This window comes from Alosa alosa, chromosome 10, assembly GCF_017589495.1.
Source record: "Alosa alosa isolate M-15738 ecotype Scorff River chromosome 10, AALO_Geno_1.1, whole genome shotgun sequence".
NCBI classification, from domain to species: domain Eukaryota; kingdom Metazoa; phylum Chordata; class Actinopteri; order Clupeiformes; family Clupeidae; genus Alosa; species Alosa alosa.
Genome location: NC_063198.1, coordinates 25,200,442 through 25,214,582, shown reverse-complemented (window position 1 = coordinate 25,214,582; position 14,141 = coordinate 25,200,442). Strand labels below are relative to the sequence as shown.

General features: G+C 43.4%; 1 protein-coding gene across 4 annotated transcripts in view; it reads right to left on the bottom strand.

The window, feature by feature from the left end:
* The window catches only part of cpne5b (copine Vb), a 183,542-nt gene that overhangs the window by 74,356 nt on the left and 95,045 nt on the right, over positions 1-14,141 (bottom strand). For all 4 annotated transcript variants that reach the window (XM_048255696.1, XM_048255697.1, XM_048255698.1 and 1 more), the window contains one exon: positions 7,437-7,500. In XM_048255696.1, the coding sequence (XP_048111653.1) occupies positions 7,437-7,500 (64 nt within the window). The remainder of the gene's footprint in view (positions 1-7,436; positions 7,501-14,141) is intronic.

The window sequence follows — 14,141 nt, the reverse complement described above, 5'->3', positions numbered from 1 at the left end:
TTGACCAGTATAGCACATAAAAATATATATACATTACATAAAAAAAACATGAAAACCCCAATGATATCCAAGTTCAGTATCTAATTGGATCCTATTACAATCTAGCTCTATAAAAATAAACTTAGACATTACACATGAGATCCTTATGCGTAATAATGCTTGATCAATGTTCCAAACAAAGTAGCAAAACAACCAGGCGAGCTATTCAAACAAACGAATTAGCTTGCTAGGACAACATGTTGTGAATGATTGGGGTTGGCTACGTTTTGTGACATCACAATAGGGTCACGTGCCAAAAAAGGTTGGGAACCCCTGGTGTAGAGACTACTGCCATTTGCCTTATTCACGCAGCGGCCATTGTGTAAACTAAAAGAAGGCTAATACACAGACTATATCATTAATGCATTTTCACCACCTACTGGCGAATGCATAGAACACAACAATTCCATGGTGCGTGTATCACGTAGCCTCGTTTTGGTTTACAATGGCCGCCCCGTGAATAAGGCGAATATTGGCGTTACAAACTAACCCCATGCATCTCTGTGGAGGATTCTTTGAGTGTAGTGTCTCCTCATTAGAAAGTCTTACAGAACACATTTAACTCACAGATGGGTTACGCAGGACGCACGATTGAACAGCTCCACTTCCGGAGCATAAAAATGGTTTTAGAACACTGGTCTAATAATAATCTGTGATGTATGAAGCACTACTACATCTGGTGTAGCCAGTTCCATTGATTATACTGGAAGCCAATTGTAGCAGCATACGCTCAAAAAACCGAACGCTTCAGTGTCGTACGCAGTGTAGCCTGCCTGTTAGATACTATACATCTGATTAACTGGAATGCACACACAAACCACAATTCCCACATACTGTAACTCTTAGATATACTGTACTTCTACATGAACTGGAGGGGGGTGGGGGGGTGGTTAACAAATCCTACAATAAGCCCAGAAGGTGAAGGTGAAACAGCCCTTTGAAGGTGGCAAGCTCCTGAGCCAAACAGAAGGAGTTTTATTCATCTGATACAGCTCCACTTCCTCGAGAGCCATTGTGTGTGCAATAAGGAATTAACACCACGGGGACGTGCAAATGAGCTCTGCCATTGATTCCAGGCCGAGGGCCACCCATAAAGAAGCCCTTTGAAATTGTAATGAAGGTGTTGTTGTGAAGCGGGGAGTCAATAGTCTCCCTGCGTCTGACTCGAGGTTGCACTGGGTGGCGTGTGTTCATGGGAGCGGGGAAATCGAGAGTGTTATAAATTACGGTGGTAAACCCTTCTTCCCCGGAGATGAAACGTGCCCCTACCCCCCGGGGGACTAAAGAGGCCCTGGCGCTGTCCGCACATCAAACGAGATCGGCCTCCGTTACGCAACCCGTTTGAGCGAGGCCTCCGTTACTCGACCCGTTTGAGCGAGGCCAAATGAAGCACCATGGGTTGTTTCCTGTTCTTTGTTCTCTGTGTGATAGACCCACTTTCTCCACTGCAGACCTTTGTTACTTATTCTCTGCTGGTTATCTGCAAAGCAATCACTCTCTTACTTGATATGGCTCTAAGAGAGACAGGCAGAGACAGAGACAGAGAGAGAGGGGGGGTGAGAGATGGAAAGAGAGAGAGAGAGAGATGTTTTTCGATCTGAGTTCCCAGTGTCTCTGAGATTACTCTGACACACTGGATTTGACTGACAGACAGGGGGCTGCTCCTGCGGGTTGAGATGGACCTCTGGAGACCGATGGGAGAGACCGTCACCTGGGCCACCAGCCCCGCGGCTCCTTCTCCAATCAGCAGGGCTTTAGCAGCGCTCAAGGTCCAGCTGATTGGTTCATTAAGGCGCTAACCAGCTGAACGAAGGGCTCTACGTGCTCCATGTGAGAAGTGACCGCCTCCACAGCCACTGGTCCCAAAGGCTCCATTCTCCACATCAGGGTGGAGAGCCTTGCTGCACATTCACTATAAAACTAAAATCAGTTTAGTCCCAATCCAGCCATACGTGGAGTTAGTGGGGGGGCAGGGGTAGCACTGCCAATGGAAGCATATGAGTAGCTTTATGCAAATGCCCCCTCTGTCACTGTACTCTACAGACGGGTCTGTCAGCCAGAGACTGCAAACTCCTCCATTGCAAGCGCTAACTGGGTAAGACGTAAACACGGAAGTGACGTAGCCTAGTTCCCGCCTTGACGAGTGACTTGACAGATTGCAATGCGTTTGGCAGATTGAATGGCCATTTGAATTTTGCAACACAAAGAGTGTGACCAAAGTGCAATGCAATCACGGGGGGCGCTATTTCTTTTCCATTTGAATAAAATGCCTCAAAACGATGGCAAAACGTTTTGCCCAAAATAATCCAAAATCTTTTCAGGCTGGCATTGACAGTTTTGCCAAATATGTTTTTAAAATGCAATCCTACATTGCACTTTAAATATTAAATTGCAAAATGAATTGACAGTTAAATGATGAAACTGAATATTGAAAATTGAAATACAAAATGAATTGCCATTTGAATTTTGAGACTGAAGTACCATGGCAAAATGGAATGCAATTCAATCCATGTTTATTCTATTTTTTAACCAAAATTATTGGAATTGATTTTAGGATTTCATTGTCACTTTGCAGATTAAAATACAATTTGTTGGATATTATTGCAAATTGCAATATTAAATTCCATAATGAATTGTCAATTGCATAATGTAATGTCTTTTTGAATTGCATATTGCAGATTGCATTCTCATTTGAATAAAGCTACTCATATGCTTCCATAACTGGGTATTCTTCTCTTGCGATCCTTCACATCGAAAGCGACATTACGGCCAACCTGATGAGGCATGCAGGACGCAAAAAACTAAAATTACTGTTGCACTAGTATGGACATCTTGCCGTGCTAACGTTGCAATAAAGGTTGCCTAAATGGCATGTATATAAATGTCCTGTCAGCTTACTGATTTATTTTGCGTTGTGTGTAGTTTGGGACTTTTTATTCCACTTTGTTTAGGCTAAACAGCACTTTAACAAGCCTTGCTCACCTGTTTGGAACTGGCTGGTGAATGTGACGCACGTAGGCCTGGCTAGATACACCATGACCCTTTTTGTGCATCTAGGCCGTTGCGCTTCGTTTCTGCGTTTGGAGAGGCAGACTGTAGGTAGGTGTGAACACTTCCTTTGATTCTTGGAGTTCTCGCTATGATTTAGGTCTGCCTGCACTCAATAGCCTACAGTTTGGAGTTTACTTACTTTGCCTTTGTAGAATCGAATTTGAGTTTTCAATGAGTCGTTCTCCTTTAGCTAGCATACATGAACTGATGCATCTTGTTATTTAAAACTCCTCTCTGCTAGGTGGCTCGCATGCCAGCAGCACTCTTGAGGCGTCGTAGGTTTAACGTTCCACAAGCACAGCTAAGCTAGCTGGCATCCGTTACACTAGGCTATATAGTTCGTTTTTAATAGCAAACAGAAATGTCAAGATGGCAACAGGTCATTACATTCTTTAATTGACAAAATATGATTGTACAAAATATTCAATCAGTGTGACGCAAATGAGGCTAGAGGCGGTGGATTAATTTATCAAAAGTGAGCAGCAACCAGACTCTATGGGCTAAGCCCGAATGTTTTCAACTGCTAGGCGACACTGTCTATTGCGTTTCAAGACAACCGTGCTGCATTGGATTTAGGGTTGCCACCTGTCCAGGATTTTCCTGATTGTCCAGGATTTTCATGGTCTGTTCAGGAAAATAAAAATAAAAATCCTGGTCACTGAATGTCCCGGATTTTTGTACATGATGCGCAAAATGTGTATTTCAGTTTAATTGAAGCGTGCCTACGTCCATAAACGTCCATTGGCTTTAGATAGATAGATAGATAGATAGATAGATACTTTATTGATCCCCAGGGGAAATTCAAAATTCATTCAAATTTACAAAAATGACGTAGCATAACATGGGTGGTGGTGGTGGGGGCACGCAGCGCAGAGGTTCATTAGAAATGGTGAGGTGGAGACGGAAAGTGTGTGGGACAAGGAGAGACAGAGAAAGGGAAGTTTATTCCACATAAGCAAAAAAGCAGAACCTAATTATGTATTCCCCCTTTTTTCTCAATACTGCCCCCAGGTGTCCACAACTAAAAACTGTTGAAAATATAACAAAATAATAAAGGTCTGCTATTAAATAAAGCAATTAACTAAACAAATAACTAGAAATTGTCATTCTTACTCATATTAGCTATACAATTGTCGCTTAGAATGACGGTTTTTATCTTGGGTTAGATGTGCGAAAGGCGCCGTTGCTTACAAACAAAAAGGTCGAACTACGAATATGAATCCAGCATGGAAATTGGTTAACTTACAGACCGATCCTATAATTACAATAATGCAGTACGAGCACACTGGTCGCAACCGGTATACCAGCATAAAATCTCCATTCTAGTGAAATTATTTAATAGGACTGAGAAGTCATGAATTTTGTATGTAAGTCAATGGGAGTTATGGATTTTTTCAGCCACCAGTTTGACCTGGACTGTGGCGACATAGAGGTTGATCTATTGGCAACTCGTCTGACACATAGCTAAAGATAAATGAGTCATTCTCATTGAATTTGAAATGAAATATTTAGGGCTGTCAATCGATTTAAAAAAAAATCTAATTAATTACATACTCTGTGATTAATTAATCTAAATTAATCGCATATATAATTTTTGCTGTGAAAGTATTTTAAATATTTAAATTCAAATGAATCATTGAATAATCAGCATTAGTGACATTAAAGTTCAAAAACTATTTTATTATTATTTTCACTGTTCAAATAATTGCCATAATAATCTATGATATGACCTAATATGCTGAGGAAATAAATTCAAATGTGCTTCGGGAAGAAGTTTTTTTTTTCACATACAAGGCATTTCAGGCCACAGATTTAACCTAGGGGACACAATGAAAATTAATTAACACTCCCCTCAATTTCAACACTTATTTCTTTGCATTGATGTGCGACTATAGAGTTGATGAACTCCGGTGATATGCAAATTCCTTGCTGCAGACATTGCAGAGGACTTTATTTTCGACACTTTATTTTCTATCAACACCATCAGGCCAGTTTTTTAAAATAAATGTTCCAATCAATGATCCAGGCAGCACGTTTTCTTCTCTCTCCTTCATTTTACAGTCTAATTTTTACTGAGTAGAACGGCTCGGGGTCAAAGGTCATACGGAAACGATTAATCTGCACTCATTTTTTTAATCAGTTATTTTTTTCTCAAATTAATTAATCGAAATTAATCAGTTATTTTGACAGCCCTAGAAATATTCAATGAAAATCGACCGTAAACTATGCAATGTATTACCACATAATACTGTAGAAATGAGAGGTGTATAATGGCATAATAGAACTTAGAGGTGTTTAATGGCATCTTAGACACCAAGTCACCTTTGAATAGATCAAATCCTGACCCACAGAGCAGGGAGGAAGCTAAAACATTATGTTCCCCCAAAAACTCACAATTACACAACTTACAATTCAGTACATGCTAACCCTAAGCCTCTCAGAGCCCCCCTCCCACACACACACACACACACACACACACACACACACACACACACACGCACACACACAACCCTTGCTACACCCATGCGTTGGTCTAGTGCATCTACAGAATAGGAATGAAATCAGCCATGTTGCTTTGTATTCAGAGCTTACGGGCTCAGTGATGCCTGGTGCACCAATGTGCATTATGCTCATCATTTATTCAACGGTGATGGACAATGAAGACACTTCTGCTGAGAATAGCAAGAGTGTGCCAGTTCTCCTATCTCCTCACATGTGTATGCAAGTGTGTGTACAAGCACACACACACACACACACACCAAACACACATAGGCATACACATGCACGCACATAAGCATGCACACACACACACATATACACACACACCAAACACACATACTGTAGGCATACACAAGCACACATACACACACACACTCTCTCTCTCTCTCTCTCTCTCTCTCACACACACACACACACTCATCACCTGGTTTTCATATTCATGTCCTCATCCACATAATGCCATTGTGCGTGACCTGTTTTTTGACAGAGATCAGCATGGTCTGATGATCATAGTCAGCATGCTTTTTATACACAACAACATCAACAACAACAACACCTGCATTTTACAACAACAGGTGATTTAGAGTGGCTAAATCATTCATCAGAACTAACCTCACCAAGATGTCACCAAGATGTCAGGCTACACTATGCTTCTCTGGGACAGTTATGTTTCATTCTCTCTCTCTCTCTCACACACACACACACACACAAAACACACACACACACACACACACACACAGGAAATATGTGAATATAAATGTAAAAACACATTCTGCCTATGAATACTGAAAAGCCCAAAGCAAACAGGTATTTAATATATTCTTTTGAAGGCTACATTTTGAGCTGAAAGCCATTTCCACTCAGAACATCTCAGACACAAGCTGACTATTGTTTTTTTTTTCATAGTCGTAAACAGGCACAAATCTGAAAGCCAAAGCACACTAAGAAAGGATCACAGAGAATTTGGTTTGATAATGCATTAGGATTGCCAGTCATGTGTGAACTTTTGCATTACATGATGAAACCATTTGAACACTGCAAAACACCAGACTAGTTTTACTTGTGTTTTTAAAGAGACAACTGATGATTCGTCACACAAGCGTGATGAATTGGTGAGCGCCTTTGAATGTAATGAGCAAGTAGAGAGGATCTGATCTTATCCTTTCCCCTGTCTATCTACTGTACTGTTGCTTTATTTCTGTTGCCAACATTGACACATTCCCCACTGAATGCATAGTGTCTTTTACTAAGTCTACAGTGTACATGTATTGTCCCTACATGTTATAGGGTTCCAGATCAAGGCATATATTTAGATAAGAACGGATCTCTGTGCTGTGCTGTGTTGTGCTGTGCTGTGCTGTGCTGTGCTGTGTTGTGTTGTGTTGTGTTGTGTTGTGTTGTGCTGTGCTGTGTTGTGTTGTGTTGTGTTGTGTTGTGTTGCTGTGCTGTGCTGTGCTGTGTTGTGCTGTGCTGTGTTGTGTTGTGCTGCATTGGATAGATGTGACTTCTGAATGAACGGAATCTACAGTATGTGGCATTACTGTAAGTGGTGCTCTCAAACTAAGATTAGCGTCCATCACCCAAGGGCACATTCAGACTAAGATCAGAGTCCATCACCAAGGGCACATTCAGATGAGAGTGTACGGCACTGCTGTACTGCACTGGATGGATGTGTCTGCATTAAGTGTGTGTGTGTGTGTGTGTGTGTGTGTGTTCAGATGAGAGTGTACGGCACTGCTGTGCTATACTGCACTGGATGGATGTGTCTAAATGTAAAAAGGCAGAGCATAATGTAATGTGTGCTCCACCAGACGGACGGACACACACACACACACACACACACTCACCCTGCAGTTGCTCAGCTCCTCTGCGGACAGGATGATGGCCCCACACTTCTTCCCCGGAATACCCCTGCAATGGCAAATCAACCAGTCAGAGCCCTGCATTCACATCAGTCTGATTCCATGTGAAGTCAATTCAATTCTATTCAACTCAACTTTTTTTCTATAGGCTAGCACCACAACATAAGAATACATCTAAAGGGGGTTTACAGAGCACATCTTGAACATGAATGTTGATCCCCAGAGTGACAGGTACAAGAATAAAAAACCCTCATTCAGAGAGAGTTCATGGCGAACACACAGCGGCCTTCGCGAGACATGCTGGGGATTTGTACGGACGGTCAAATGTCAGTAGTGCTGCTTTTCCACTGGCCCAGAAAGAGAGCGTCGCAGTCGTGAAAGGCATTTCAATAATCTGTCAAATAGTCCTCAGTGGCCGCATGTTGTGAAAGGTCACACATACTAATTATGTCTTGTCACGGCGGCAGCTTGTGAAAGAGCAGAATGTTACCGATGATGCCACACAACAGCGCCTATGCGCCACATTAGGTCATCATTCTGCCCTGATTGAAACCACTGGTGTCCACTGGGCTTCAGTAATGTTTTAAGATGAGCATTAGTAATGTAATGGCCTCCGTGATGCTTTTTACAGCTCGGTAAATTTTGATGACAGAAGCTGCGCTGAATGTTAATTAGAGGACAATAACAAAGGAGGAGGGGACGAGGAGGAGGGGGGGGACGGTCAGAGTAGGTTGATGGCTGAAGTCTCGAGACACGCCAATGCTTACTGTCAAGTCTGACCGCTCAAAACAACACCAACACAAAACAAAGGTGCTCATTCTAAAAACCAGAGGCTGGTTAATCACCGCCTCGGCTATTTGATCACCGCTGAGAAAATAATGGACTTAAACACTCGGCCATGTGCTGTTGGAATACAAATTCTCCCAAACAAAAGCAGTCGGTGTAACAGATGGTGGAGTGATCTACAGGCGCCGTGTGGACAACAGGTGCTTGTGTAACAGATATGATTGGATGCCCAGGCTCTCACCCTGTTTGAACGATTTGGGATGCCCAGATAAAAAGAAAATATATTTGTGTCTGTGAGCCAATCGGATGCTGCTTAATGTGTTCATGGGTGCAGGGGCTCAACGCACATTAGTCCACTGCCATATTGTTGAGGTCAAGATCCGCTAGATCAAGATCATTGTCTTATAACGATATCTTAAGCTTTTGTCATCAGAAACAACTTCACAGTCTACAATGAGACAGGAATACACAAGCCAAGTGTAAAGTCAGTCGACATAAAGGTTCAAGATACGCACTAATCCAAAGGCCTCACACACACACACACACACACAGGCACACACACAGGCACAGACAGACATATTTCTTGCTTCATAGATAGATTTTTGAATGCAGTTCTTTGAGCACAATAATGCCTTACAAAGAGCCTCTGAGTCTGGTACACAGCTGACTCAAAACTCAGACCACATCCATCAGAACACATCCATCAGACCACATCCATCAGACCGCATGCATCAGATCACATCCATCAGACCACATCCATCTCAGCGGGGGCAGCCCCATGTTCCCACAGCCCAATGGTACCAAAGCCCTACTGTATGAAAATTCTAAGAATTTTCTTTTCACTGAAAATTAGGCCATATGTCCCCACAGCCTATGTTCCCACATTTCCTAGGGTTAGGGTCAGGGTTAGGGTCAGGGGGTTAGGTTTAGGGTCAGGGCTGATACAACATGGGGCCTAATTTTGAAAAAGAAATCTTAGAAATATGGGAACAGAGGCCTATGGGAACACAGTGCTGTGGGAATATAGGGCTGTGGGAACATGGGGCTGTGGGAACATAGGGCTGTGAGAACAGAGGGCTGTGGGAACATCTCTATGTGGGAACATGTTGTGGGAACATGGGGCTGTGGAAACATAGAGCTGTGGGAACATGGGGCTGTGGGAACATAGGGCTGTGGAAACATAGAGCTGTGGGAACATGGGGCTGTGGGAACATAGGGCTGTGGGAACATAGGGTAGTGGGAACATAGGGCTGTGGGAACATCTCTATGTGGGAACATGTTGTGGGAACATAGGGCTGTGGGAACAAAGGGTTGTGGGAACATGGGCATGCTCCCATCTCAGCCAAACCTGCAGCACCAGCCCACTATCTGCCCGCGGTCCCGTTCTCATTTGCTACACGGTCTGGTGTGTCAGCAGGAAGCTCTGCACCGTGCACAGACTGTCACACAAAGACACTGCGCTCACGTTGAGGATGTGTTGTGGAACTTAAGACTGCACGGGTCAAGAAACACTGGATGGTACTACACAGAGATAGCAAGAGAAAATAACACATCAGGACTGAAGCACAGAAGAGAAGAAGCACAGCACACTCTCTCGGATAAGAATTCAAAAGGAAAATTCCTGTATTCAGGAGGGAAATATGAGTTTGCTTCAGCATTTGCTGTCCACCATATTTAGTTTGATCCAGACATCTTCAAAGATGTTACTGTGTGGGGGTATCTGAAAAATGACAGACAGGCTGGCCAGCCCCAGCAGATAAACACGCTATCTGATTTCGGCCCTGACCGCCGCAATAGACAAGCTATCGTACATGCCTTGCAATCCATCAGCTCGTGAGTGCTTGATACAGTTTCACACAATCCTCAATTTCAGTCCATCTCCTCATTTCAGATCAAAGGTCAGACTGAACTACATCACTGATCAGAGGTCAGATCAGGAATACCGTGGATGGAGGATTATAAGGATCTTATTACAGAAAGATCACAACCTTTCTGATCCCTGCCGGTATCGTTGGTGCCGTTTGGCCACCATAAAATCACTGCTGATAGAGTTCCAGTGGGAAGACAGGTTGAAAAAAGTGATTAGGTGTTAAAAAGGTGTTTCAAAGCCAGAGATCTAAGCTGCTTGTTTGTGTGTCTTTCTGAACTATTACAAGTAGCTTTTATTCGAGAAATACAGAATCATCCTTTGACAGCAGAAAATTGCATTCAGGGTTTTTTTTGTAGCCAGAAGGAAAACACTGTTTGATATGCTCATTTGTTCCAGTGCTATCCAGCTGGTCCCATGTTGCGCGAGGCTTTGTTTACTGAGAGAGGAACCGCATCAGTCTGCAGCAGCAGTGACCTTTATAATTGTCATCGCATTAAGAAGCACCACCGCAAGCTTTAACTCAGAGGTTCGCAGTCATTGTTATTAATTTTCTTTTGTATGAAGTCAGAGCAGAGCTTTTAATCTGCATTAGTTGACCGTATTGATTCTACTTGAGCTTCGGGGGTCACCAGCCTGGCAAATTACCAACTGGTTCATTAATCAACTTCAGTCAACGAAAGGGGCTTCAGTTGTTCCTGCAGTGCGCCAGAGGGAGAGAGACAAGCCTCCCTAGAGAGCAGAGGGACTCATTTCCAAAGCCTCACTAAGACAAGCCGGCAAAGAGTACAGTAATGCCAGCCTTAATTGGCAGTGAATCAGTCAGGTGAAGACGTGGTTGACATTTCGGCAGGTGGTCCCAGATAACACGGACAGGCAGGTGAGATGGCTCCGCGGGGTAGTTATGGTGACGAGCCTGGCCGATCGATCCCCAGCGGGCCAGGGAGCCTTGCCATCTCAACGGGGACGCCGTAGGCATGGTGACCAGATCAATCCTGATCCTGACGCATTGACATGCACGTCAGCGGAGAGACATTCTTCGCTCTCCTGCAATCTGGAAACTTCCGGAGTTGTTTGCTCCGAGCGTTATAGATTCTACAACCTCTTTTAGTGTGACATCGATACACGGGCTCCCCGTGTTTCACCAGAACTACAGGAAGGTCAGAATGGATTCGCCTGTGTGGTGGCAGATCATTCACTCGCCATTCAGTCTTTACAAATCAGTCCTCAGTCCTCTGCAGGAGAGTGCACAGGGTGGGGAGTTGATTAGAGCTGGTGTCCTTCAATTCAGGAGCTCCACTGGGCCTTCCCACAGAAGGAGATGGGTCCTTGTGTAAGGCTGGCCCGTTCATTGCCTGTTTTTAAATTTCCTCTGACTTTTAACTCAGTATCAGAGTGGCCTTTTCTGCATGCACTATGAATGGTTTGTAAAGAAAACTTTAATCAAAAGGACTATATAATTTTGCTGCTGCATCATGGAAATCGTTACTAAAAGTAAACTTAACATTTAAAATCTCATATCAGAAATCTATATCATCATTTGATATAAAATCCACATGCAAACTTACATCCTACAGCGTCATTTAAAAGAGCATTACAAATATGTATATCTATAAGCAGATATAGAGGTCCATGAAATGCAGTTATTTGAAATTCTATTCGGGTATTTGAACGCAGGCATAATCCTTTTGAATTTTGTATATATTTCTTATTTTTCTGTTTAAGCCATGCCACTCATGTGCATTACGGGGCCCTGAACTCTGAAACACATTCCCTTAAATTCCCCTTAAGCTGTTGGTGGGAGGTAGCCAACCCTTAATTATCCCTGGATCAGCTCGCAAATCTACTTCATATTCTCTTAAACTAATGAATGAGTCAGAACAAACTCAAGGGCTTTGTTTGCCTCATACTGCAGTTGTATACAGAGTGATTACAGTGAAACAGACGCTGCAGCACCAGCTGGCTCTGGCCCAGAGCTGGCCAAGGGATGGCCCAGAGGATCACATGATGCTACAGGTATTTGTGTTTGAATCGGTCAGTTCTGTTGCCGACAGGCCAACAAGTGGAAACAAAGGAGGTGAAAGTCCTATGTGTTCTGACTTTTACTGTAATACTGCCTATCTACAGTGGGTTCTAGAGACAACAATCAGGAAAGACAAGACTATTTAAATGTCAACAATGTTTAAATGTCTAAGATAGATTTCTCTGGTTAAAGGAACACCAGGCAACGTTTTCGTGTTAATTACTCATCTTCGTAAGTCGGTATATGGTTAAATGACTCATTACAGGGCGAATGAAGACTCTCTCGCCCGCCCCACTGCCTGTAGGAAGAATATCCCGCTTGCAAGTTCAGTGTATCGTACCCGCCGACCGAAGCAGGATCAGTTTACATCCTGCATCCACAGCACAGAGGCAGGCTAACGAAACGCGATTGTTGCAAACGTGTGTATAATGGAAGAGCCGGCGAAGAAGCAGCGAAAACCCTTTACGGAAGATGCAAAGAAAAGGAAAAGAGCTTCAGACCGAGCGAGGGGGAGTTTCGTAGAGAAAAAGCATCAGGCTCGCCTGGTGTCCCTTTAACCCTCTATGGGACTAATTAAGGAAATTCATAAAAATGTTTTAATGACCTTTGATTTTAAGTGTATTAAGGCTTAAAATAAATTTCCTATGCTCACTTTTCCAAATTGACCTTTGACCTTTATTTTGGGGTATCGTCATTTATAAATGACTTTGTCCCATTAGGGTATATATTTTTTCGTGATTTCTTAAGTATGTAAAATGATCTCTGTCAAACTGCCTATCATCATTATGTTTATTGCCTTGCCCTAAGTGTGTGTGTGTGTTGAGAGATGAGAGTTATTTCTCTGCCCGGTAACAGCGGCCGTCTGTTCGACTCCATAATCTATGTTAGCCTTTTTCACCATGTTCGTTACATCACTTCCTCTGGCACCCCTCCATCAGTCACTGTCTAATCAGACTCGAGAGTGAGTGCCAGCGACTCCTCGACATCCACAGCGAGCGACTCACACCCCTGCCTGGCGATCGCACCTTCCCCACGACGCCTCCTCACTCCCTGCACACAACTTCCCCTAATCTCGCAAACCTCCGTGGAGATAAACCATACGCAAAAACAAACACCCACAACACACACACACGCAAGCAGAAAAAAGGAACATGATTACATATTCATTTCTCTTTTCTCCCACAGAGAGAAGTGCTAAAAAAGTAAAAGTAAAACAAACACAACAGGAAACTGAAGGGAGAACACACACTTGCGGAGCTGCCTTGAGTTTGAATCATCTGCTTGTCATCACACGGCTCAGAGGCTAAATTCTGGGCATCAAAGGGCGATTAAACCTTTGTGATCTGATCAGAGCCCGCGCGTGTGTGTCTGACCGCTGCTACAAGGTGAGGGGTTTGCCATGAGTAACGTATGAAGGAGCCATAAAGCCCCTTATGAGGTTATATGAACAAGACGGAAGGTAATAAGGCAATAAGGTGACAAGGCGGCATGCCCTCCTACGATCCGGCTGGCCAGAGGTCCACTGCCTTTGTTCTGGCATTTGTACTGTAGGCAAGAGGAAGAATGTCTCTTTCTTCAGAGAAGACAAAGAGCTCTCTTACATAAAATGAGATGATCAGATATTCATCATGGACATCTGAGAGAAGCCATTCTGTCTGCAACCGAGCCTAGGAGAGACAGTATGCCCTGTTTAGAGTGGCAGGAAAGTCGGTAAATCTGGCCCAAATCCTATGAGCAAAAACACACTTTGATACACCTGGTTTGGAGAACAAGTGATAGTAAAGTCTGTCAGATCTGCTCTGAAATCCTCTCTTTGCGATACTGCTCTCGGCTTCGGACGCTCTCAAACTGGATTATCTAATAGGATTTCGGGACACATTTCCCAGACTCCTCCACCACAGCAGGTGTCTAACAGATACTTTCCGGGCAGAATTTCTGGACATTTTTGCCACTTGTGCCCTCAAGACAGGAGTCACACTAGCCCAGAGTAATAATATCAATAATAGTGCAAGAA